Source organism: Erinaceus europaeus, chromosome 7 (genome assembly GCF_950295315.1).
Source record: "Erinaceus europaeus chromosome 7, mEriEur2.1, whole genome shotgun sequence".
Taxonomy (NCBI): domain Eukaryota; kingdom Metazoa; phylum Chordata; class Mammalia; order Eulipotyphla; family Erinaceidae; genus Erinaceus; species Erinaceus europaeus.
This window is the reverse complement of record NC_080168.1, coordinates 13,677,929-13,700,488: the sequence shown is the minus strand read 5'-3', so window position 1 is coordinate 13,700,488 and position 22,560 is coordinate 13,677,929. Positions and strand designations below refer to the sequence as shown.

Here is a 22,560-nt window from a genome sequence, read left to right as displayed (position 1 = left end):
AAGGATTCTGTTTGGGCATCATGGGTGGCCGTTAGCCAACCCAGAACTAACAGTTTTCAGAAAAATCTAAGAGCTTCCAAGCCCTGCTTCTCTGCCACTAGCCAGGCAGCAGAGAGCCAGTGTCATATCACCCTCACATCACTGGCTCCACAATGTGACAGGTCCCCAAGCCACTCAAGCCTGCAGCCTTTGGAAATGCTAATTTCAGCTAACACACCGTTTCCATAGAAATGTATGCAAATATCTGGAGAGTTTGTTAAAAAACACCCCACAGAAACCCTTTTTTTTTTTTGACAGGGCTGGGCTAGAGACAGAGCAAGACAGAGAGAGACAGAGAGAGCTGAGACAGAGAGGACTGAGCCCAGCTGAGCTGGAGGGCATCCTGCAGCGTCCTATTTCTGGAAACATCACAGATGATGGTCCTCCGTTGGAGCTTCTGTCCCCACAGCCACTCCAGGCTCCAGACCAGCTCAGTGAGGATGGCTGGGAGCACAGAGCCCAACCTACCAGGAACGCTTGGGCCATTTGTCCAAACATGCTGCTTAAATGGATGTTTCCTGAACACAGTGTGTCTGGGACAGCTATCTACCTCTAGAGGCTTCTGAGGCTCTTGACCACCAGAGAGAAGGAGAGGGAGAGAGAGAACCTCAGGGAAGGACAGCACTCTGCCCCTCCCTTACTCTATGTCAGAACCCCAATTTGGGGTCCCCCATGTGTGGTACAATCTGTCCGTCTGCCTGTCCCCTTCCCTGCAGGGCCCCTCTGTGCTGCTGCTCCCTCTATCTGGAGCAACGGCACTGCAAGTTGTTGGGGTCTTAGGACTCCAGATTTCTAACCTCCATTGCCTTTTATTATTATTATTTGCAGTGCTGGGGCCTCGCACATGTTTAATTTCACTGCTGCATAGCTTATCCTGTCATTCATTTATTTCAGATAGAAAGAGAGCCCATGACACCAGAGGTTCCTCTGGTGCTGCCGTGCTTCTACGTGGCAGCCCTGGGCACACACATGGCAAGGCAGACACCCTCCCCGGTAAGATATCCTGTGTCAGCCCTCTTCTCTCCCTCACTCTCTCGCTTTCTCTATCTTTCTTCCTTCCTCCCTCTCTCCCTCCCTTCCTTCCCTCCTCTCCTTTCGTTCGTTCCTTCCTCCCTTCTTTCCTTCCTTTCTTCCATCCTACCCACCATGGTTATCACTGGGCCTCAGTGCTGGCACTATGAATGGCAACATTTATTTCCCTGGCAACCATTTAAACATTTTTTTCCTCTGTTTTCTTTGATAGGACAGAGAGAATCTGAGGGGGGTGGGGAAGACAGAGATCAGGAGAGAGGTGTCTGCAGACCTGCTTCATCACTTGTGAAGCTTCCCCCTGCAGATGGAGAGTGGGAACTCGAACCCAAGACCTTGTGCATGGTAATTTGGTGTGCCACTACCCAGCACTGGCCCCGCCCCATTTTTTTCTTTTATACTTGGCAGGTTTTATTCCAGTACCTGGCTGTCCTCAGGTATCCTCCCTACCCTCAGCCCTACTCCTCAGCCTTTTTCAATAGGCCCATCCAGGAGTCCTTCCTAGAGGAAGGAGGATGAGGTGCTACATCCCCCAGGGGCTGAATTATGAGCCAGCCTGGTCTGTCCCCTGTTCCCACTCCCCCCCACCACTCCCCAGTGGCCCGCCAGGCTGTTGACCTGCCACCTACTCTCCAGGCAACTTGAGTGGAACTCCAGGTAGAACTTGGTCTGGGACTTGGTCTTGAGGGTGGCGTAGCAGCGCAGGAACTCCACCTGCCCTTGTCTGTCAGCAGCCCCGGGGCCTGCAATGGGGAGGAGGGGGGAGTGGGGTCTGCCATCTAAACCAGCACCCTTAGGGCCCAGGAGAGAGAAAGAGTCTGGGGGAAAGGGGGTTCTGCTTGAATCCCATCCAGCATTTCAATGATGGTTCCTGGGTGGGGAGGGCAGAGGAAGGGCTATGGGCCACTGGCCTAGAGGTCCTTAACCCACTGCTTCAGCCTCTCCCTTTTTCTTTCTTTCTTTCTTTCTTTCTTTCTTTCTTTCTTTCTTTCTTTCTTTCTTTCTCTCTCTCTCTCTCTCTCTCTCTCTCTCTCTCTCTCTTTCTTTCTTTTTTTTTTGAGCCCAGAGGGCCTGTGGGATGGCTTAAGATCAATGTCCAAATCCACAGCCTTTCTGAATTAGGGCAAGAGGGGTCCCTATCCCCAGACCCCACCATCCACACTCCATTCTGCCCTTCTGGAGATGCTCAGAGCTCCAGCTTGCTGATGCTGCTGTTAACTAGTTGATTCTTCTGCTCGGGACCAGCACCTGGGCCCCGGATGAGCTCTGAGCCGCTGGGGAGCCGGGTCCCTCCTTCCCCTCACTCTCTGGCCTCCATTCTTCCTCTCCTTTTCTTTATCCCCAGCTTTATTGAGAAGAAATCCATAAACACAAGTGTCTGTTCTTGGGAGCCGGGGAGACAGCACAGCTGTGAGCACAGGACATGCAACATGCAGGCCTGAAGTCCTAGCTTTCATCCTCTGCAACCCCTCGGCCAGAGCTGAGCGGGATCTGTCCTGTGATGGTTCTGCAAAAGACTTTCACTACAGAAGTCTAAAGCCCAGGCTCAGCCCCAGCACCACCATAAGCCAGAGCTGAGCAGCACTCTCTGTTCTCTCTCTCTCTCTCTTTCTATTTCTCTCTTGTTAAATAAAAATAAAGTATTAAACAACAAAGATAAAACCATGAGAGGCTGGGCAGTGGCACACCTGGTTGAACACTGATGTATGACTTTGGTGTTCACCTCACAGCTGAAAGCTGGCATCCCCTGATCTATGTACTCTCCCCCCCAGGCCCCTTACTATCCTACTCTATTTATTTCAATGACTGAAAAGTAATTTACAGAGCTGGGGAAAGAACACACATAACTTGCATGCCAGAGTCCCAGATTCAATCCCTGGCACCAACCATCACCAGAGCTGATCAGTGCTTTGGTAAAAATAAAGGGGGGGGGGGCAGCTGGGGAGATAGCATGATTATGCAACAGGACTCTCATGTCTGAGGCTCCAAAGTCTCAGGTTCAATCCCCAGCAGCGCTCTTGTAAGGAAAAAAAAGTGAGGGAAGGGGCTTGGAGTAGGTCATAAGAATTATGTGTGTGCATAGAATATGTTGTCCAGTCTCCCTTCAAAGGGTGGAACATCCTCTACCGTTAATGATCCATGTTGAGGGCAAGGTCCTATGGGGGCCCACAAAGGGGTCTATTGTGATGTTCCTGATAGAGATGACTGGTAATATTGGGGAGAGGGATCTATTTGAGATCTAGGCCCATCATGTCTGTTTGGGAATCTCAGGACTTCCTGACTAGGGCCCCAGCTGATGGGGTGGCCTGATAGTGACTAAAGAGTCATCATTAAAGTATGTCAGTCTCTTGCCCTTATTCAGCTTTTATAGTCCTTGCTTTGCTAAGGTTAGCTTTGGAAGATGGGTACTGAGGAAGATGGGTACTAAAACCGGGGCAGTTTGGAACATTCCTACTCATGACCACAGAATGTGAACTCAGCTCTACAGAGATGCAGAGGTTACATAGGCTCTTAAGCTGAATATGGGCCCCAGATCAGATCAAATCGATGGGGTTTACAGTCAACAATATTTATACATCTTTCCCATATTTGGGAGTTACTCTCTTCCCTGATCCAGCTTTCTGGTCCTTTTTTCAGCCATGGCATCATCTCCTCCAGACAATAACTTGGATCCACCTGCATATCAGATTTCAGGCTCAGGGAAAAAAAGAAACTAGTATAGTCACAGGCCCTTTGGAATATAACTAAAATAAGCCTACTAGCTATCCACAAAATGGAGACCCCCAACTCTTCATCTGCACTATTCCAGCCTTTAGGTTCATGATTAGCCAACAATTTGTTTGGCTTTATATGTTAACTCTTTTTTCAGCCACCAGGTTCCGGATGCTAGCATGATGCCAACCAGACTTCCCTGGACAGACAACCCCACCGATGTGTCCTGGAGCTCCGCTTCCCCAGAGCCCTGCCCCAGTAGGGAAAGAGAGAGGCAGACTGGGAGTATGGATCGACCTGTCAATGCCCATGTTCAGCAGGGGAGCAGTTACAGAAACCAGACCTTCCACCTTCTGCACCCCATAATGATCCTGGGTCCATACTCGCAGAGGGATAAAGAATAGGAAAGCTAATAGGGGATGGGATGGGATATGGAGTTCTGGTGGTGGCAATTGTGTGGAGTTGTACCCCTCTTATCCTATGGTTTTGTCAATGTTTCCTTTTTATAAATAAAAAATTTTAAAAAAGCAAAAACAAAAAACCCTTTCCTATATTCATGGATGAAAGAACACATGACAAATAAAAGACTAACTGCACACACACACACACACACACACACACACACACACACACACATTGTATGTGTGAGATCCTGGGTTCCATGCAAAAGCCAAATAAACCAACAACAAGAGCTACGTGGCACCCTGAAGTCTGCATTACTTCACTCTGATTTCCATTCACCTTTCTTTTTTTTTAAATTTAATTTAATTTATTTATTCCCTTTTGTTGCCCTTGTTGTTTTATTGTTGTGGTTATTATTGTTGTTGTTGTTGTTGGATAGGACAGAGAGAAATGGAGAGAGGAGGGGAAGACAGAGAGGAGGAGAGGAAGATAGACACCTGCAGACCCGCTTCACCGCCTGTGAAGCGACTCCCCTGCAGGTGGGGAGCCGGGGTTCGAACCGGGATCCCTATGCCGGTCCTTGCACTTTGCGCCACCTGCGCTTAACCCGCTGCGCTACAGTCCATTCACCTTTCTTGCAGGTCAGGTCCAGCATAGGCGGACGCTCAGGCACCATCCAGGCCAGGTGACCAGGTGCTGACCAGGTGACAAGGCCAGGTGCCGAGCTGGGTGCCCACACAAGGAACAGAGAGCACAAGGGCCGCGGTGGCCTGGCCTCAGAGATCCCACAGCTCTGGGCAGGCAGGACACATGGCCCATCCTGGTGAGCGCGGGGGACGGGACCACCCCTCACTTACCGTTCTTGGAGACAAACTGGGAGGTGACACCCGCCTCAAATGTGGCAAAGACAGGGCTATGGTCGCTGGTCATAATGTCGCTGGTGCTGCCTGTGGGGGCAGAGAGCAGGTCTGAGGGGGAGGAAGAGGCTTCCTGCCAAGCCAGGCCAGCAGGGCAGGCAGAAAGCAGCTTCATGGAAACTTCCTGGAGTCACGGTGCTTTCTTCCCCTTCTCCTTCCTTTCTCTCTCCTTTGTTCCTTTTTTCCTTCCTTGCCCTTTTCTTTCTCTTTCTCCCTCCCTCCCTCCTTTCCTCATTTTATTTTAAATATTTTATTTATCTTATTTTAGTGAGAGAGAGAGAGAGAGGAAGGGAGAGAGAAAGGGAGAGACAGAGAGAGGGAGAGAGAAAGGGAGAGACAGAGAGCACTGCTCAGCTCTGGCTTATGGTGGTGTGGGGGATTGAACCTATGACCTAAGTGCCTCAGTAAGTGTTTTTGCAGAACCATTATGTTATCTTCCCATGTTGCATTATTGCATTTCTTCATTTCTTTTCTTTTCTCTTCTCTTCCTTCCTTTTTCTTTTCTTTTCTTTTCTCTTCTCTTCTCTTCTCTTTTCTTTTTTTTCTTCTCTCCTCTCCTCTCCTCTCCCCTCCCCTCCCCTCCCCTTCCCTTTCCTTTCTTTTTTTTTCCATTCTCTTCCTTCCTTCCTTTCTCTTTTTCTTTACTTTTATTTTGCTGTTCCAGGGCCTCACAAATGTGCAGTCCCAGTGCTTCTGGGATGACCTTTTCATTTCACTTAGAGCGACAGTCAGAGGCAGACAGAGACAACACAGCGCTGGGTTGTGGTGGTCCCATGTGGAGCTAGGATTTAACATTTTGCCCAGAAGATGGCTAAGCCCCTTACTGTGGGGTCACTTCCTGGGCCCCAGAAGTTTCAGGAGTCTGCACTTTCCAGAACACCCTCATGGGCTCTGTGGAAGCCTGGTGCTGTTTCCTTCACTGTGCCCAGGCTATCTTCCCTGAAGGCTTGAGTTTTAGGGGATCAGCTCTGTGGTAGAGGATATGCCTTGTATGTGTGGAACTGTGGGTTTGAGTCCTAGCATCATATGCACGCACACATGCATGCACAGAATGAGACTGAAGAAACGCTTTCAGGTTTCTAAGTAGATGATAAAATTCTGTCTTATAGGAAATAAAGGGGGGTGGGTGATGGCACACCTGGTTGAGTGCACATGTTACAGTGCACAAGAACCCAAGTTCAAGTCCCTGGTCCCCACCTGCAGGGGAAAGGCTTCAAGATTAGTGAAGCATGATTCCTCTGCCTCTATCAAGTAAATAACACTTTTTTAAAAAGTGAGGGAAAAAAAAGAGAATAAATGAAATAAATTTGTGAGGAGCTGAGGCGGGGCTGGCTGGAGTTCAGTGCAGCAAGAGACTTCATTGCGTGAGGCGCTTGCTGGGGACAAGGTCAGTCCTGTCAGGGAGGCGTTCCACGTCCTCAGACACTCACTGTGGTTGTGCCCATTCTCAATGAATCGGGACAACAGGACAAGTGACTGGAGAAGCAGGTCCAGGTAATGAGGAATTGTCTCTGCTTATCTAAATCGATAATTTCTCCTTTCCTTCCTCCCTCCCTCCCTCCCTTCCTTCCTTCCTTCCTTCCTTCCTTCCTTCCTTCCTTCCTTCTTTCCTTTCTCTCTCTCTCTCTCTCTCTCTCTCTCTCTCTCTCTTTCTCTCTCTTCCTTTCTTTCTTCCTTCCTTTACTTTCTTTTTGCCTCCAGGGTTACCTCTGGGGCTCAGTGCCTGCACTACCAATCCACTGCTCCATTGCTCCTGGCAGCCATTTTTTTCCATTTGTTGTTGCTGTTGGAACAGAACAGAGAGAACTTGAAAGAAGAGGGGAAGACAGAAATGGAGAGAGAAAGATAGACACCTGCAGATCTGCTTCACCACTTGTGAAGCGACCCCCCTGCAGGTGGGGAGCTGGGGGCTTGGACCAGGATCCTTGTGCTTTGTACTATGTGTGCTTAACCTGGTGTGCTACTGCCTGATCCCCTTGATAATTTCTTCTCATAACATCTCCATCATGATTTACTAGAATGTTGAGGGAGAGAGAGAGAGGGAGGGAGGGAGGGAGGGAGTAAGGGAGTGAGAGAGAGAGAGAGAGAGAGAGAGAGAGAGAGAGAGGGGACATGGCACCACAGCTTCCTTCATTGCTGTGGGGCCAAGCTGGAACCTGGATTGCACACATGCAAAGCAGCTCACTGTTGTCTCACCAGCCTGACTCAGTGTCTTTATTCTTTTTTTTTTTCATTTAAAAAACTTTATTTATTTATTTTTCTACCACCAGTGTTATTGCTGGGGTTGGTACTGGCACTACAAATCTACCACTCCGAGGGGTCATTTCTTTTCATTATTTTAATTTTATTTTACTTGACAAGGAGAAACTAAGGGGGGGGAGAGAGAGAAAGAGAGAGAGACCTGCAGACCTGCTTCACTTGACTTGTGAAGCTTCCCCCTCCCCCACCCCCGTAGGTGGGGACCAGGGACTTGAACCCAGGTCCTTGAGCACTATAATGTGTGCACTCAACCAGGTGCCCCACTGCCCAGCCCCCTCAAAGTGTCTTTGAATCTCTTCTGATACACACAGATCCAACAGTATGGATTTCCAATGTTGGGCCATTTTCTGACTTATAAAGACACCTCTTTTGTATAATCCAACCCAAGGAAGCTTTTTTTTTTTTTTTGCCAAAAGAAATAAAGTCAGATTACTTTTCAGTAGTACAAAGATCACAGGACTAGGCTGCAGGAAGTTCTCCCACTTACCAACAGAGAGACAGACAGACACCCAGCCCACCTCCACTCACCGTAGGACTGACACACGACATGGACCAGTGGGTAGGATTTCCAGAGCACCCGGTCACACCAGGAAGGCAGGTTGTACTTCATCTATGAACCAAAGCCACATACTGTCTGAAACCCTGGGCACTTCTGAACGCAGGTGGGGTCACAGCAGTGAAGTGGATGCGGGGCGCCAACCCGTGGCTGCATCTGCTGTGAGCTCTTCACAAGATTCACAGCCCTGCCCACCCCACCAGGTGGCTGCATACCCTTGTCATTAGCCTCAAAGCTCAACCTGCACATGGTGTAAAGCGCAAGGACCGGCAGAAGAATCCTGGTTCGAGTCCGGTTGTAGGGGAGTCGCTTCACAGGTGGTGAAGCAGGTCTGCTGTTGTATGTTTCATATAGGTTTGGTCTCCTTCCCCCCGCCTCTGGGAGAATTGGTTTGGCCCTTGCTAGTTTCGCGCCTCACTTTCTCCCCGCCCCCTATGCTATGTAGTGCTGGGGTTCTTGGCAGAGTGGCCGGGGGAGAAGGATGCGGGACAGATCTGTGTGGTGATTAGTTTGGGTTAGTTTATGAATCGTTGTTCGTGAATAAAGAAATACAGCTTCCCGGCCTAGCCGTGTGTCCACGAGTCTCTGTCTACCGCTGCGAAGCTAGCCCGGCCTGCTGGAGGCCCGAACATTAATGACAGTCTGCAGATGTCTCTCTTTCTCTCCCCGTCTCTGTCTTCCCCTCCTCTCTCCATTTCTATCTGTCCTACCCAACAATGACATCAATAACAACAATAATAACCACAACAATAAAACAACAAGGGCAACAAAAAGGGAATGAATATGTAAATGAATAAATAAATAAACAAGAGTAAATAAACATTTAGAAAATGACCTTCAGAACCCAGGTGATGCAGTGATGTTATAAAGCCCACGGGGAATCAGTCAAATACTGAGTCTGGGGTCCCTCTGTGGGCAGTGTGGTAGTCTGACTCTCCTTAGGGAAATAGTTTGCTTCTTGTCCCAAACCAGCAGCACTTGCTAACTTTCCTTCTTCCCTACACCTGGCCCTCATCACTAAGTTCAGTGGCTTTCTGGAGACCCCAGGGAGGAGGTGAAATAGCCAGAAGGCCGGGGACAGGGCTGGGGCAGGGCCTTGGGGGACTCACCCCAGTGGCTTTCTGCTTCGTGTAGGCGTACTTGTCCCGCGTCAGCCTTTCAAAGCGGTAGGTGGGTGCGAAGGTGATCTCCTCCTCCTCTGAAACAGACAGAACCCCGGCTTCCATCCCAATGCCGACCACAGGCGCCCCTTTTGTCCAGGACCAGTCCCCATCCCACCCACCCGCAGGGGCTGACAGAGGGCAGGAGGGGTCTCACCGAAGTGCAGGAAGACCTTCTGCTCCTTCCTCTCCATGAGCAGCTGGTCGTGGCACAGCAACTCCGAGTACTGCTGCTGCCGAATCTTGTGGATGATGGCTTCTGCCTCCTGGACACGACAGATGGCTTAGTGAGCCACCCCTTCACCACCACACCTCGAACCTGGACCCCTCTCCCCAGGCAGGCTATTCCCAACCCCTGTCCCTGCCTCCCAGCACCCAGGTCTCTCCTCTCCTCCTTTTAATTGTTTTTAATATTTATTGGACAGAGACATTCAGAAATTGAGGATGAAGAAGGAGACAGAGAAGAGAGATAGAGAGACACCTGCAACACGGCTTCACCACTCACAAAGCTTTCCCCCTGCAGGTGGGGACTGGGAGCTCGAGCCTGGGTCCTTGTGTAGTTTAACATGTGCACTGAACCAGGTGCGCCACCACCCGGCCCCTTTAATTGTTTGTTTGAACACCGGATGATACTGAACTGAGTTCAGGAGTGGAGCTGCACGTGTGTGTGTGTGTGTGTATGTGCAGCTCACTGTCCACTTCCTGTACCACCACAAGAAGAGGACCCTCTGCCTCTCCCCCTCTTCTCCAACCCCCACTGTTCTCCAAGGAAAATCCCGATCTGACCACAAACACGATCACATCACGGCAGTAATAGGCTGTACCAGAGGTACAGAGGGACACTATTTTTTCTTCATATGTGACACCAAGGAATCAACCCAGGACTTCACATGTTTGACAGCACTAAGTGATCTTCCCAGCCTGTTTTATTATTATTATTTTATTTTATTTTTGCCACCAGGTTTATCACTAGGGTTTGGTACCTGCATGGTGAATCTACTGCTCCTGGCAACCATGTTTTTTGTTTGTTTGTTTTGCTTTGTTTTCCTTTGATAGAGACAGAGAAATTGAAAGGGGAGGGAGAGAGATAGAGAGACACCCAGAGACTTGCTTCACCACTTGTGAAGCTTCCCCCCTGCAGGTGGAGATCGGGGGCTCGAACCTGGGTCCATAAGCATTGTAATCTGTGTGCTCTACTGGGTGCACTACCACCCCATCCTCATTTCAGCCCATTTTTAAAAAATAAATTTATTTATTTGTTTGTTTGTTTTCCTAGCATCAGGGCCTGGTGTGGGTGCGATCCCACTTCTCCAGGGCTGGCTTTTTTTTTCTTTCGCTTTTTATTCTAAATAGAGATGAAGAAGTCACACAGCACTTTCCCATAACCAGTGGAGCTTCCCACTGGGCTATGGTGTTCCCATATGGTGCTGGGGCTGGGCTCAAACCTGAGTCCTTCAGTATGGTAAGGCAGTTTCTGGTCCCAGGCAAGCCAGTTTTTGGCCTTTCTCTATTTCTGTGAGGGTAGGGGAGACAGGCAGAGAGAGGAGAGACACCAGGCTGATCTACCATCCATGGTGCTCCCATGTGGTGCTGGGGCTCAAACCCAAGGCCCCATGCACAGCACCACTATGTGAGCTGTCTGTCTCCTGGCCTTGGGACATCTCATTTGTGCAATCATTTTGAGAGTCCAGTAGCTGGGGGTTATTCTTTCTCGCTCTCTCTGTGGGATACCATGAAAGGCCAAGGAAAGACGAGTCTGTAGCCCTGAATCTGGGGGGGATCGAGGCTTCCTGATGCAGATCAGAACCTGAGCGAGAACTGGAGTGTCACCAGTGGGATGCCCTTGTCCTCAATGCTTCTCACTCCCGAGGCTAAAGCGGCCTGGAACCAGGTACTCAGCACCATGCAGGTGAAGCAGGTGACTGATCTGTGACGGCCCCTTAGACCAAAGGTTCAGGGCTGCCTCCTCCCCTCAACCACAGGACATGAGAGCTAACTGCCAAGGAGCCTCTCTTGGGGGGGGGGGGTGCAGTGTGGCTGGTAGGGAAGTGGTCTCTTCAGTCTCTAGCCTTTCCTGGGGACATGGTCAGGTCTGAGGGCCTGACAGGGAGGAGGGCAACTAGGACAGCCATGCTGGAATGAAGTGTGTGTGTGTGTGTGTGTGTGTGTGTGTGTGTGTGTGTGTGCATGTTGTGGAGGGGTATCCACAATGGGGGTATCGTCGAGTTCCAGAGGGGAGCAGCCGAGGCCCTTCTAGGTCAGGGTGTCACCTTGCCCCTCTGCCCTGAACAAGTTTGGGATGGGGGTGGGGCTCTGTCCTTTGCAGCCCTGGCCCCTGGGACACAGCTCCTGCCCCAGGTGGGCGATCCTACTTGCCCCAGGTGACTTTCTCACACGGCCAGGAGATAGCCCACCTGGTAGAGCCTTGGCCTTGTCAGATGGATTTCTCCTCCCCGTGTGGGCAGCCCCACCTGCCCCAGGTAACACCTGCTTACCGAGGTGGGCAGGTCCACACGGTAGTTGAGGTCCCCTAGCCAGAAGAGGTGGGTGAAGCGGTGGGTGATGTTGAAAGGACTCAGCTTCTTGTCTCCCAGAGCCAGAAAGCGGAGGATGTTCATGTAGTTCTGGTTTCGCCTGAGTCAGTCAGTGGACACTACTCAGCACAGGGCCCTGGTCCTCCACCCCCATGGCTGGCTATCGAAAGGTAGGGCTGAGGTTCCTATCTCCTGCCCTGCAGGTGTAGGAGGAGCCGGGCTGCAGTGTTAAGGGCCTTTCATATGAAACTGGGGACACAGGACACACCCTCCACAACTCAGCAGAGTCAGAACATTCCAGAAGGGACAGCAGCATAGATGGTCTGCAAGCTCTACATCCAGCTCACCACCAGGACAGGTCGCTGATATGGGGGTGCCCTGGCTGGGATCCCCAACAGAAGTGGAGGGGATGGGGTGTCTATTAGGTCAATGGTAATGGAAGTGCATCAGTCCTGCACACAGGACTTCCTGAGCTTGGGCACTGCTGAACCTTGTGGTTGTTGCCACCCCCACCCCTGCCCCAATTTCTACTCCTACCGCGACCCCCACTTTTACCCCTACCAATACCCCACCTTTACACCTACCCCACCTCTGTCCCCATCCCCACCCTCCCCATCCCTAACCCCACCCCTGCCTCCACTCCTACCCTCACCCTCATCCCCATCCCAACCCTCCCTCACCCCTGCCCTGACCCCCACCCCCACCCTGGTTTCTTGTTACCTGAGCTTCTTCTCGCTCCCCGAGGTCAGGTGGCTATTGACAAATCCCAGGGAGGTGCCATTGAACATGAAGGACACCCCCACGGCACCCTTGTTCCCTAAGGGAGGACCAGAGGGAGAAAAGGGACATCAGTGGGGCCCAGGGAATGGCAGGGCAGTGGGCAGCAGGTAGAGCTCATAGGTGAAAGGTACTGAGTTGGATCCCCAGTGCTGCATGTGCCAGAGTGATGCATTTTCTCCCTACCTCCTTCCTCTTCCCCTCCCTCTTCCTCTCCTAGAATGGGAGCTGACCAGCTGCCCGCAGCCTGTAGTGTAGACAGACCCCCACTGAGTCAGGACTGCTCCTTGACCAGCTCCCCAGAGCCTGCAGTGTGAACCCCGCAGTGAGTTGAGTCCATGGGGCTTCACCACCCCAGTACACAGGGGCCCTCAGGACTTTAGCTTCTCAGCACTCAGTTCTGAATCAGGCTGAGTCCTGGCCTGTGAGTGTAGACGGCTCACCCAGCGTGTTAGCAATGCCGGTCTTCACGTTGTCTGTGCAGATATGGCTGATGCGGTTCTCGTGCTCTGGCTTGGCCAGCACCACAATGCGGATGTTCCAGAGGGTGTGGATGGCCACCTGGGAGGGACAGCGGGTCACCCTGCAGCCAGGGGTGGTGGTGGTGGCCAGCCAAGCCAGCCCTTGCCCCACGCATGGGGACCTGACTCATCCCTGAACCTCAGGACACAGCCCTCAGGGGAGAGGGGGCCCCATGGATAAGCCATGTCTGCCTGCCAGCAGTTCATGGGCTCAAACTGAAGGTGGGAAACCTTAGGGACTTACATCTCTCTGTCAGTCCCTGCTGGCCTTGACCTTTTGAACTCATCAAGACTACTTAATGGACTACATCAAACTGAAAAGCTTCTGCAGAGCAAAAGAAACCATCACATGAAGAGACTTCTTACAGAATTGAAGAAGATCTTTTCATGCCAAACATCAGCAAAAGCCTAATAACCAAAATATATAAATATATAAATATGATATGAATATATATAAATATGACATATTTATGTTTAGTATTTAAGTATATAAATAAATATATAACCAAAATATATAAAGAGCTCACCAAACTCAGCAAAACAAACAAACAAACAAAAAACAAATTACCTTATCCAAAATTGGGGAGAGGATATGAACAGAATATTCACCATAGAAAAGATCCAGAAAACCAACAGATATATGGAAAAAATGCTCCAAGTCTTTGATTGTCAGAGAAATGCAAATAAAGATAACAGTGAGATACCACCTCACCCCTGTGAGAATGTCACACATCAGAAAGGACAACAATGGGAGTTGGGCAGTAGCGCTGCAGATTAAGCGCACATGGCGCAAAGCGCAGGGACCAGAGAAAGGATCCCGGTTCGAGCCCCGGGCTCTCCACCTGCAGAGGAGTCACTTCACAAGCAGTGAAGCAGGTCTGCAGGTGTCTGTCTTTCTCTCCCCTTCTCTGTCTTCCCCTCCTCTCTCCATTTCTCTCTGTCCTATCCAGCAACAATGACATCAATAACAACAATAATAACTACAACAATAAAACTATAAGGTCAACAAAAGGGAATAAATAAAAGAAAGAAAGAAAGAAAGAAAGAAAGAAAGAAAGAAAGAAAAAAAAGAAAGAAAGAAAGAAAGAAAGAACAACAACAATAAATGCTGGAGAGGTTGTGGGGACAAAGGAACCCTCCTGCTCTGCTGGTGGGAATGTTAATTGGTCCAACCCCTGTGGAGAGCAGTCTGGAGAAATCTCAGAAGGCTAAAAATAGACCTACCCTGTGACCCTGCAATTCCTCTCCTGGGAACATATTCTAAGGAACCAAATATACTCCTCCAAAAAAGATCTGTAAATACCTATGTTCATAGCAGCACAATTCATAATAACCAAAACCTGGAAGTAACCCAGGTGCCCAAGAACAGGTGAGTGGCTGAGTAAGTTGTGGTACTCAATGGAATACTACTCAGCTATTAAAAATGGTGAATTCACCTTCTTTATTTCATCTTAGATAGAGCTTGAAAGAATTGTGTTAAGTGAGATAAGCCAGAAAGAGAAGGATGGATAAGGGATGATCTCACTTATGAACAGAAGTTGAGAAATGAAAAAGGAAAGGGGAAACACAAAGTAGAACGTAGACTGGGCTTGGGGTATTGCACCAAAGCAAAGGACTCTGGGATGGTGCTCATGTGTTGTGTCCTGAGAGCTGTGCTGGGGCCCTACACTCCCACTCTTGCTCACAGTACCAACACCTGTTGCAAACTGAGAGTCTGATGTAAGCTGCCACTGGCCCCCAGTCCTACCCTGGCTGGACTCACCGTTTTGAAAGTCATGCTGGTGATCTCCTGCAGGGACTGCCTGAGGGTCTCCAGCCACTCCTTCTCCCCCAGGGGGTCCTCCTGGGTGCCGATGACGTAGATGTCATGGGGGATGTAGTCGGCAGAGTCGTCTCTCGTCTTGCCCTGCCCCTTGGAGAGAAACCAGGACGTGATCTTCTTGGGAGGGGGGGCGTTACCTTCAACAGCAAAACCCGACAGGAGTGAGTCAGAAAGGGGGGTGGCAGGGGATGCAGGGGGGGGGCTGGGATTGGGGAGGGTGGGAGTCGCAGTCACTGCACCCCTTCAGGCCACCCTGGGGGATCAAGGCAACCCCCCTGATGCCCACTAACCCCATGGTGCTAGGGGAACAGAGCTCAGCCAAGCTTTCTGTTAGAGATGATATGAAGTGTTTCTAAGCCTGGAAGATTCCACAGACAGCTCTAACTGGCTGCACACTGAGCCACAGAGCTCAGGGGAGGCCCCCTCCTCAGGCCAGCCCTCTAGGCTGGCACGTTTAGGATGGCCTTCTCTGCCCTGGACTTGGAGTGCTCTGGCACAAAGGCCTGGAGATTTCTGGGGGTCTTCTGTGGATCGGCTCAGGGTGGGGGCTTGTGGCCCAGAATCTATCTGATGGAGCTGACAAGGGGTGTGGCTTATGGCCTTCTCTCCATAGCCCCCACCTCCACCGTTTGAGGGGGACCTGCTCTCCACTTCCCACACTTGCTGGTGAGTCTTTTAATCAAGAGGGTCCAAGAATATTCTGGAAAGGGGGAGGGACAAAAAGGGGAAGGATCCTGTTAAACTTGAATTTCAGAGATTTATTTGAATTGCTGAGGGTTTATTGACTTTTCTTTTCCCTTTCTTTTTATTTCTTTTTTTAAAAAATATTTTTTTATTTATGAGAAAGATAGGAGGAGAGAGAGAAAGAACCAGCTATCACTCTGGTACATGCACTACCAGGGACTGAACTCAGGACCTCATGCTTGAAAGTCCAATGTTTTACCCACTGTGCCATCTCCCAGACCACCTTTCTTTTTATTTTTTGTAAAATAGAATTTTATTTTATTTTATTTTAAAAAATATGGGGGGATGAATGGTTTACAGCCAACAGTAAATACAGTTGTTGGTGCATGTGTAAAATTTCTCAGTTTTCGGCAAACTGCATCATCATACACTAGGACCGGAAAGCCCTCCTCACCCCCACCCCAAAATCCTTTACTTTGGTGCAATATGCCAAACCCAATGCAAGTTCTGCTTCGTGTTTCTCCTTCCGTTCTTATTTCTCAACTTCTGTCCATGAGTGAGATCACCGCATATTCCTCCCTCTCTTCCTGGCTTATCTCACTTAACATGATTCCTGCTCAGCTCTGATTTATGGTGGTGCTGGGGATTGAACCTAGGACCCAGGGACAAAAGTCTGTTTACATAACCACTCTAATGTCTCCCAGGCCCTGAAGATTTCTTTATGCATTTATCTTGAAAGAATGAGGAGAGAGAGAGAGAGAGAGACAGAGAGAGAGACACAGAGAGAGAACTGTTCCACTTGGGCCTAAGGCAGTGCTGGGTGCTAAACCTGCAGAAAGTTCTGTGCTTTAATAGGCTGAGCTGTCTCCCAGTCCTGGTTTCTAGTACTCTGCTTGCACTAACAGTTTATTTGAATTTCAAATTTAACTGGGCACCATGTATCGGTTCACAATTTTATATATATATATTTTTATTTATTTTTATTATTTATTTTCCCTTTTGTTGCCCTTTTTATTGTTGTTGTAGTTATTATTGTTGTTTTTGTTCGATAGGAGAGAGAGAAATGGAGAGAGGAGGGGAAGACAGAGAGGGGGAGAGAAAGATAAGACACCTGCAGACCTGCTTCACCACCTGTGAAGCAACTCCCCTGCAGGTGGGGAGCTGGGGGCTCGAACTGGGATCCTTACTCCAGTCCTTGCACTTTGCACCACCTATGCTTAACCCACTGTGCTACTGCTCAACTCCCCTGGTTCATAATTTTAAAACCCTGCCTACTTAGACTGAATCATCATTCTGTATAATTTACATTGAGTATATATATAATTTACATTGAATGTGCTAGTGTATGATATACATTAGTACAATATATATTTGAACATTTGGTACAATATATATTTGGTGCTTATTTATGATTGCTGACTGCAGAGTTACTCTAACAATTTAATATACTCTGCATTCCATTGAGACACTTTTTTTTCCTGTTGCTGGGGCTTTGCCACTCTGGGTTGACTTTTTCAGATAGAAAGAGAAAGACATAGGGCTAGACAGTTCCGAACTTGGCTAAGTGCACACATTACAGTGCACAAGGACCCAGGTTCAAGTCCCTGCTCCCCACCTGCAGGGGGAAAGCTTCACATGTGGTGAAGCAGGGCTGCAGGTGTCTCTCTGTCTCCCTCCCTTTCTATCTCCCCCCTCCTCTCAATTTCTCTCTGTCTCTATCCAATAATAAATAAATTTTTAAAAAAGAGAAAGAGAAAGACAGAGAGGCCAGGTGGTGGTGCACACAGTCAAGTGCATGCATTACCATGCGTACGGAAAGTGCATGCATTACCATGCGTACAGTCAGGGTGCAAGCTCCTGCTCCCCACCTGCAGGGGGGAAGCTTTATGAGCAGTGAAGCAGGGCCACAGGTGTCTCTCTTTTTCTCTCCCTCTCTATCTCCCACTCCCCTTTCAATTTCTCTCTGTCCTACCAAGTATAATAAAGAGAAAAGAAAGAAAAATTGGCTGCCAGGAGAGGTGAATTCATAGTGCTGGCACTGGGTCCCCCAGCAATAACTCCGGTAGCAATAAAAAAGGAAGAAAGAAAAAAAAAGAAAGGAAGGAAGGAAGGAAGGAAAGAAGGCAGGAAGGAAGGAAGGAAGGAAGGAAGGAAGGAAGGAAGGAAAGAAGAAAGAGAGAAAAGGGAAGAAAGGAAGGAACGCTAGCACTGAAGTTCCCCCACAGAGTGCAGTGGGGGCTGGGCTCAAACCTGAGGCACGACTACAGCACAGCAGGCGGCCTCCCAGGTGAGCTGGGAGGCCAGCCTGCCAGCCCCACAGTTTGTCCTCAATATTATCATATCAACATCTTTACTCCATACTGGTATACAAATGCTTGACATACTATATGTGTTTAGTGTTTATGGGTTGATTTCCAGTTGAGTGGCTCTACTGAGAAACTACCTGTGTGAAATTCAAATTTAGTCGGTCTCTTGATTGAGAGCTAGGCAGGCAGATGGACAGACAGATTAGGATATCTCTGTGTGTGTGTGTGTGTGTGTGTGTTTCCTTTCTTTAACCAGAACTCAGCTCTGGTTCTGGCTGATGGTAGTGCAGGGAATTGAACCTGGGACCTCAGAGTCTCAGGCATGAGAATCTTTTTGTAGAACCACGATGCTGTCTCCCCAGCCCAGACCGATTAGGCTTCTGCTCTGGAGGGACATTTTTCTGCCTAGCCTGGGCTCCCTGACGCACTGTCTGAGAACGCCTTTAGTGTCACACACAGTCACTCTGTCCCTGTAGCTTCCCAAGTTCTTTGAGCAAAGTGACCCCCCACTTCCAGTGCTCCAGGAGCCCGAGAGCCTCAGAGCTCAATCCTGGAGGAGGGGCTGGGTCCCAGCATAGGAGGCCCGGGGCTGGGGACACCAGGGACCTACCCATGTTCCAGGTACCAACGAAGATGGTGATCATGTCGGGCTCAGGCTGCTCCGAGTGCTTGTTCTTCATCTGCTGCAGCAGCTGACAGAAACCCTCACGCTTCTGCAAAGGGGGAGGCTTCAGACAAGGGCTGGGGCAGGGGCACAGCTGCAGAACCCCCATCTTCACAGCGTGAAGTCCTGAGAATGATCCCAGGCATCACATAGGGCAGAGTGATGCTCTGGTTTTCACTCTCTCTCTTTTAAAATATTTATTTATTGGGGCCAGATGGTGGTGCACCTGGTTGAACACACATGTTGCAATGTACAAGGACCCAAGTTCAAACCCCCGGTCCCTACCTGCAGGGGGAAAGCTTTGTAAGTGGTGAAGTAGTGCTGCAGGTATCTCTCTGTCTCTCTCCCTCTCTTGTCTCTTTCTTCCCTCTTGATTTCTGGCTGTCTCTATCCAATAAATAAAGATGATATTTTTAAATTGAAAAAAGTAAAATATTTATCTTATTTTGAAAGGAGAGAAACTGGGAGGGGAAGGGATTAGAGAGGGAGAGAGAGAGACCTGCAGCACTGCTTCGCCATTTGTGAAGCTTTCCCTCCCTGCAAGTGGTGGATGAGGGGTTTGAACCCGAGTCCTTGCACAACCAGCTGCGTCACTGCTCATCCCCAATCTCCCTCTCTCTAAAGATAGCCCAGAAGTGTGAGAGGAGCAGGGAAGATGGTGGGGTGACTGGCCAAGCACACAAATCACCATGCACAAGGACCAGGGCTCAATCCCTACTCCCCACCTGCTGGCGGGAAGCTTCATGAGTGGTGAAACAGGCTGCAGATGTCTCTCCTCTCTCTTTCTCATCCTATTTCTGTCTATCTCTATCATAATAAAAAGAAAGAAAGAGAGGGGGTAAAGGAAGGGAAGGAGGGAGGGAGTGAGGGAAGGAAGAAAGGAAGAAAGGAAAAATGGCCATTGGCACTGAGCCCTAGTGACAAATATGGTGGCAAAAAAAGGGGAGGAGGTGAGGGGTTAGGGAAGGATAGGTTGGGACTCAAAATTAAACCTAGGGTGTTGTAGCCAGAAAGGTGGTTCAGTGGATAGAGCATGGGACTTGCATACCTGAGGTCAGACTGAGTCTCCAGCATCTCACATGCCAGGGCAGAGCAATGCCCTAGTCCCTTATTCTCCCAGAAAACTAAATAAGAGCTTTAAATCTGGGAAGCTAGGCACCAGGACATATAGTTAGCTCACATGATAGAATGCCAAGTGTGAGAATTCAAGCCCCCAGCCACCACATGGGCACTTCTGCAGGGAAGAAGCTTCAGGAGCAATGGAGCAGTGCTCTGATGTCTCTCCACCTCTCTAGCTCTCTCCCTCTCTGTCACCCTCTTTCTAAAAGAGAAATCGTGCATGCACAGAGCCCCAGTGATGACCCTTGTTGTAGTTGTTATTGTTGTCACAGCTGTTGTTGTTGGATAGGACAGAGAGAAATGGAGAGAGGAGGGGAAGACAGAGAGGGGGAGAGAAAGATAGACACCTGCAGACCTGCTTCACCATTTGTGAAGCGACTCCTCTGCAGGTGGGGAGCCAGGGGCTCCAACTAGGATCCTAAACCGGGATCCTTAAGCCTGTCCTTGCGCTTTGCACCACCTGCGCTTAACCCCACTGTGCTACCGCCCAACTTCCATAAATAAAATATTTTTAAAAATCAACAAGAGTAGACTGGGATGTCCCAGAAGGTTTCAGGATGTTGCCTGGAGAAGTTGGATGCCTCCCTGTGGGGTTCAGGGCTACGGAAGATAAGTGATGAAGGCTCCAGGGTGGTAGGCAGAGCTGTGCAATCCCAGGGCCAAGGTGGCCGCCTTCCCAGCCAGGATTGTCTAGGTGGGCCATGGGCTGTGGGCACTGAGTCAGTGCTGGTGCCCACCTGCAGTTGACCTCACTCTGCCGCTCAGGGCACCAACCTTGGAGTCAGCAAACACGTATTCCTTCCGGAGCGTCTTCTCTTTCTCCGTCTCCACCAAAATCACCAGCTTGTTGAGGAACTTCTGAGACTTGATGAGCTGCAGGACTGGTGAGAGAGGCCCTCCCTCCTTCACACATCCACTCAGGCCCCATCTGCAGCCTCCTCTCAGCTCCATGCTGGGTCTCCCAGACACCCAGCTCAGGGCACTCCTCCCTTCCCGAGGGGCCAGGTGGCACAAAATCTTGGCACCCTCTCACAGTGCTGGGACCTGCCTGTGTCACCTGCTTCCTTCCCATCAGCCTTGGGTTCAACAGCTCCAGGTTCACTCCCTGGCACGGCACGGCACAGCACAGAGTAATATGCTGGCTCTCTCTCTCATTAAAAGCTAAATGGGGGGGGGGCAGGTGATGGTGTACCTGGTTGAACGCACATGTTATCGTGCTCAAGAACTGGGTTCAGGGAGTCAGGCAATAGTGCAGTGGGTTAAGCCCACGTGGCACAAAGCGCAGGGACCCGCATAAGGATCCTGGTTCAAGCCCCCGGCTCCCACTTGCATGGGTGTCACTTCACGGGTAGTGAAGCAGGTCTGCAGGTGTCTATCTTTCTCTCCCTGTCTTCCCCTTCTCTCTCCATTTCTCTCTGTCCTACCCAACAATGACGACATCAATAATAACTACAACAATAACTACAACAATAAAAAAGTGCAACAAAAAGGAAAATAAATAAATAAAATAATTTTTAAAAAAGAACTGGGTTCAAGCCCCCAGCCCCCACCTTCACAAGTGTTGAAACAGAACTGCAGGTGTCTCTCTGTCTCTCTCTCCCTCTCTCTCTCCCCCACCCCTCAATTTCTCACTGTCCTAGCAAATAAAAGACAGAAAAAAGCTAAATAACTGGGGAGCTGAGAGGAAGCCCTCTCAGTAGAGCTCTCATGTTACCATGCCTGAGGACCTGGGTTCGAGTCCCTGGTCACCACATGGGAGCACCATACAAAGGGGAAGCTTCATGACTCATGGGGGGATGCTATGATGTCTCTACTCTGTCTAGAGAAAAAGAAGCCTCCACTGGGAGTGGCGGATTCTTGCAGATGCAAGGTCCTCATGAAAATCTTGGTGGCAAAAAAGAAAAAAAGAATACATTAATAAAAATGAATGATTTTTAAAAATGTGTCTAGAGGGGCTGAAGAGATAGTTCACTGAGTAGGACCTCGCCATGTGCAAGGCCTGAGTTCAAGCCCTGGTACCAGATGGGAGAGGCCATGAAAATGGAGTAAGTTTCACAAGTGGTGGAGGGGTGCTGTGGTGTCTCTCCTCTCTCTGTCTCTCTTTCTAAATGAAAAAGTGACCAAGAAGCCCTTGAGATTGGGAACTAGTTACACTGATGCTCAAGGCCCTGGGTTCGAGCCCCAGCATGGGGAATCAACATGGGTGGTGGAGCAGTGTGGTGGTGTCTCTTCCCAGCCTCCCTGTTTCCTGTCTCTGAATGAGAATGAAAACCTTGGGCCCAGGAGATGATTGGCAGCCTGGTACAGGTGTGAGGCCCTGAGCTCCTGCCCTGGCACAGCAGGGCAAACAGACCTTCCTTCCTTACCATTTAAAACAAAACTGAACAGGGGATTGAGTGGTGGCATACCAGGTTAAGCACATATAGTGCAAAGTGGAAGGACCCTCGAAAGGATCATGGTTTGAGCCTCTGGCTCAGCACTTGCAAGGTGGGGGTGGGGGGGTCGCTTCAGAAGCGGTGAAGCAGGTCTGCAGATGTCTATCTTTCTCTCTCCCTCTCTATCTTCCCCTCTTCTCCCCTCTCAATTTCTCTGTCTTATCCAATAAAACAGGAAAAAAAAAAAACAACCAAGCCACCAGGAACAATGGCACTAAGCTCCAGTGATAACCCTAGAGGCAATAAATAAAATAAAATAAAATACTGAACAAGAGCGACCTGACTCTGAGCAGGGCATGGCTGCTTTGGAGCAAGGCCCCAGGCTCCGGCCCTGAACTGTGTCAACTACCATCTTCCAGCCTCTCCCTGACAGATGTGACATCATCCCCATTTAACAGATGAGAACATTGAGGCCTGGTAAGTCTCCAGAATGGGCCTGAGGCCAGAGCTGGGAATGTTAAGTATTTGGGGCTGCATTCCCCAGAGACTCCCGAGCCATTCCTGTCTGTGCAGAAGGTGACACCTGGAGGGAACGCAGGCCTTCTGTGTCTGACCAGCCTGGCATCCTGGTCACCAGGGGCAACAGAGTAGTCCGTGTCCCCAGATGTGGGAGAAGGAAGCAGA

The 22,560-nt window shown here is 49.8% G+C and overlaps 1 protein-coding gene across 4 annotated transcripts in view; it reads right to left on the bottom strand.

Moving 5' to 3' along the window:
- INPP5D (inositol polyphosphate-5-phosphatase D) overlaps positions 1-22,560 on the bottom strand; it is a 116,585-nt gene that overhangs the window by 18,202 nt on the left and 75,823 nt on the right. For all 4 annotated transcript variants that reach the window (XM_060193805.1, XM_060193808.1, XM_060193806.1 and 1 more), the window contains 11 exons: positions 20,276-20,382; positions 18,329-18,431; positions 14,669-14,865; positions 12,829-12,946; positions 12,329-12,425; positions 11,570-11,708; positions 9,232-9,340; positions 9,024-9,112; positions 7,887-7,968; positions 5,040-5,129; positions 1,698-1,811 (listed from right to left, as the gene is read on the bottom strand). In XM_060193805.1, coding sequence (XP_060049788.1) covers positions 1,698-1,811; positions 5,040-5,129; positions 7,887-7,968; positions 9,024-9,112; positions 9,232-9,340; positions 11,570-11,708; positions 12,329-12,425; positions 12,829-12,946; positions 14,669-14,865; positions 18,329-18,431; positions 20,276-20,382 — 1,245 coding nt within the window. The remainder of the gene's footprint in view (positions 1-1,697; positions 1,812-5,039; positions 5,130-7,886; positions 7,969-9,023; positions 9,113-9,231; positions 9,341-11,569; positions 11,709-12,328; positions 12,426-12,828; positions 12,947-14,668; positions 14,866-18,328; positions 18,432-20,275; positions 20,383-22,560) is intronic.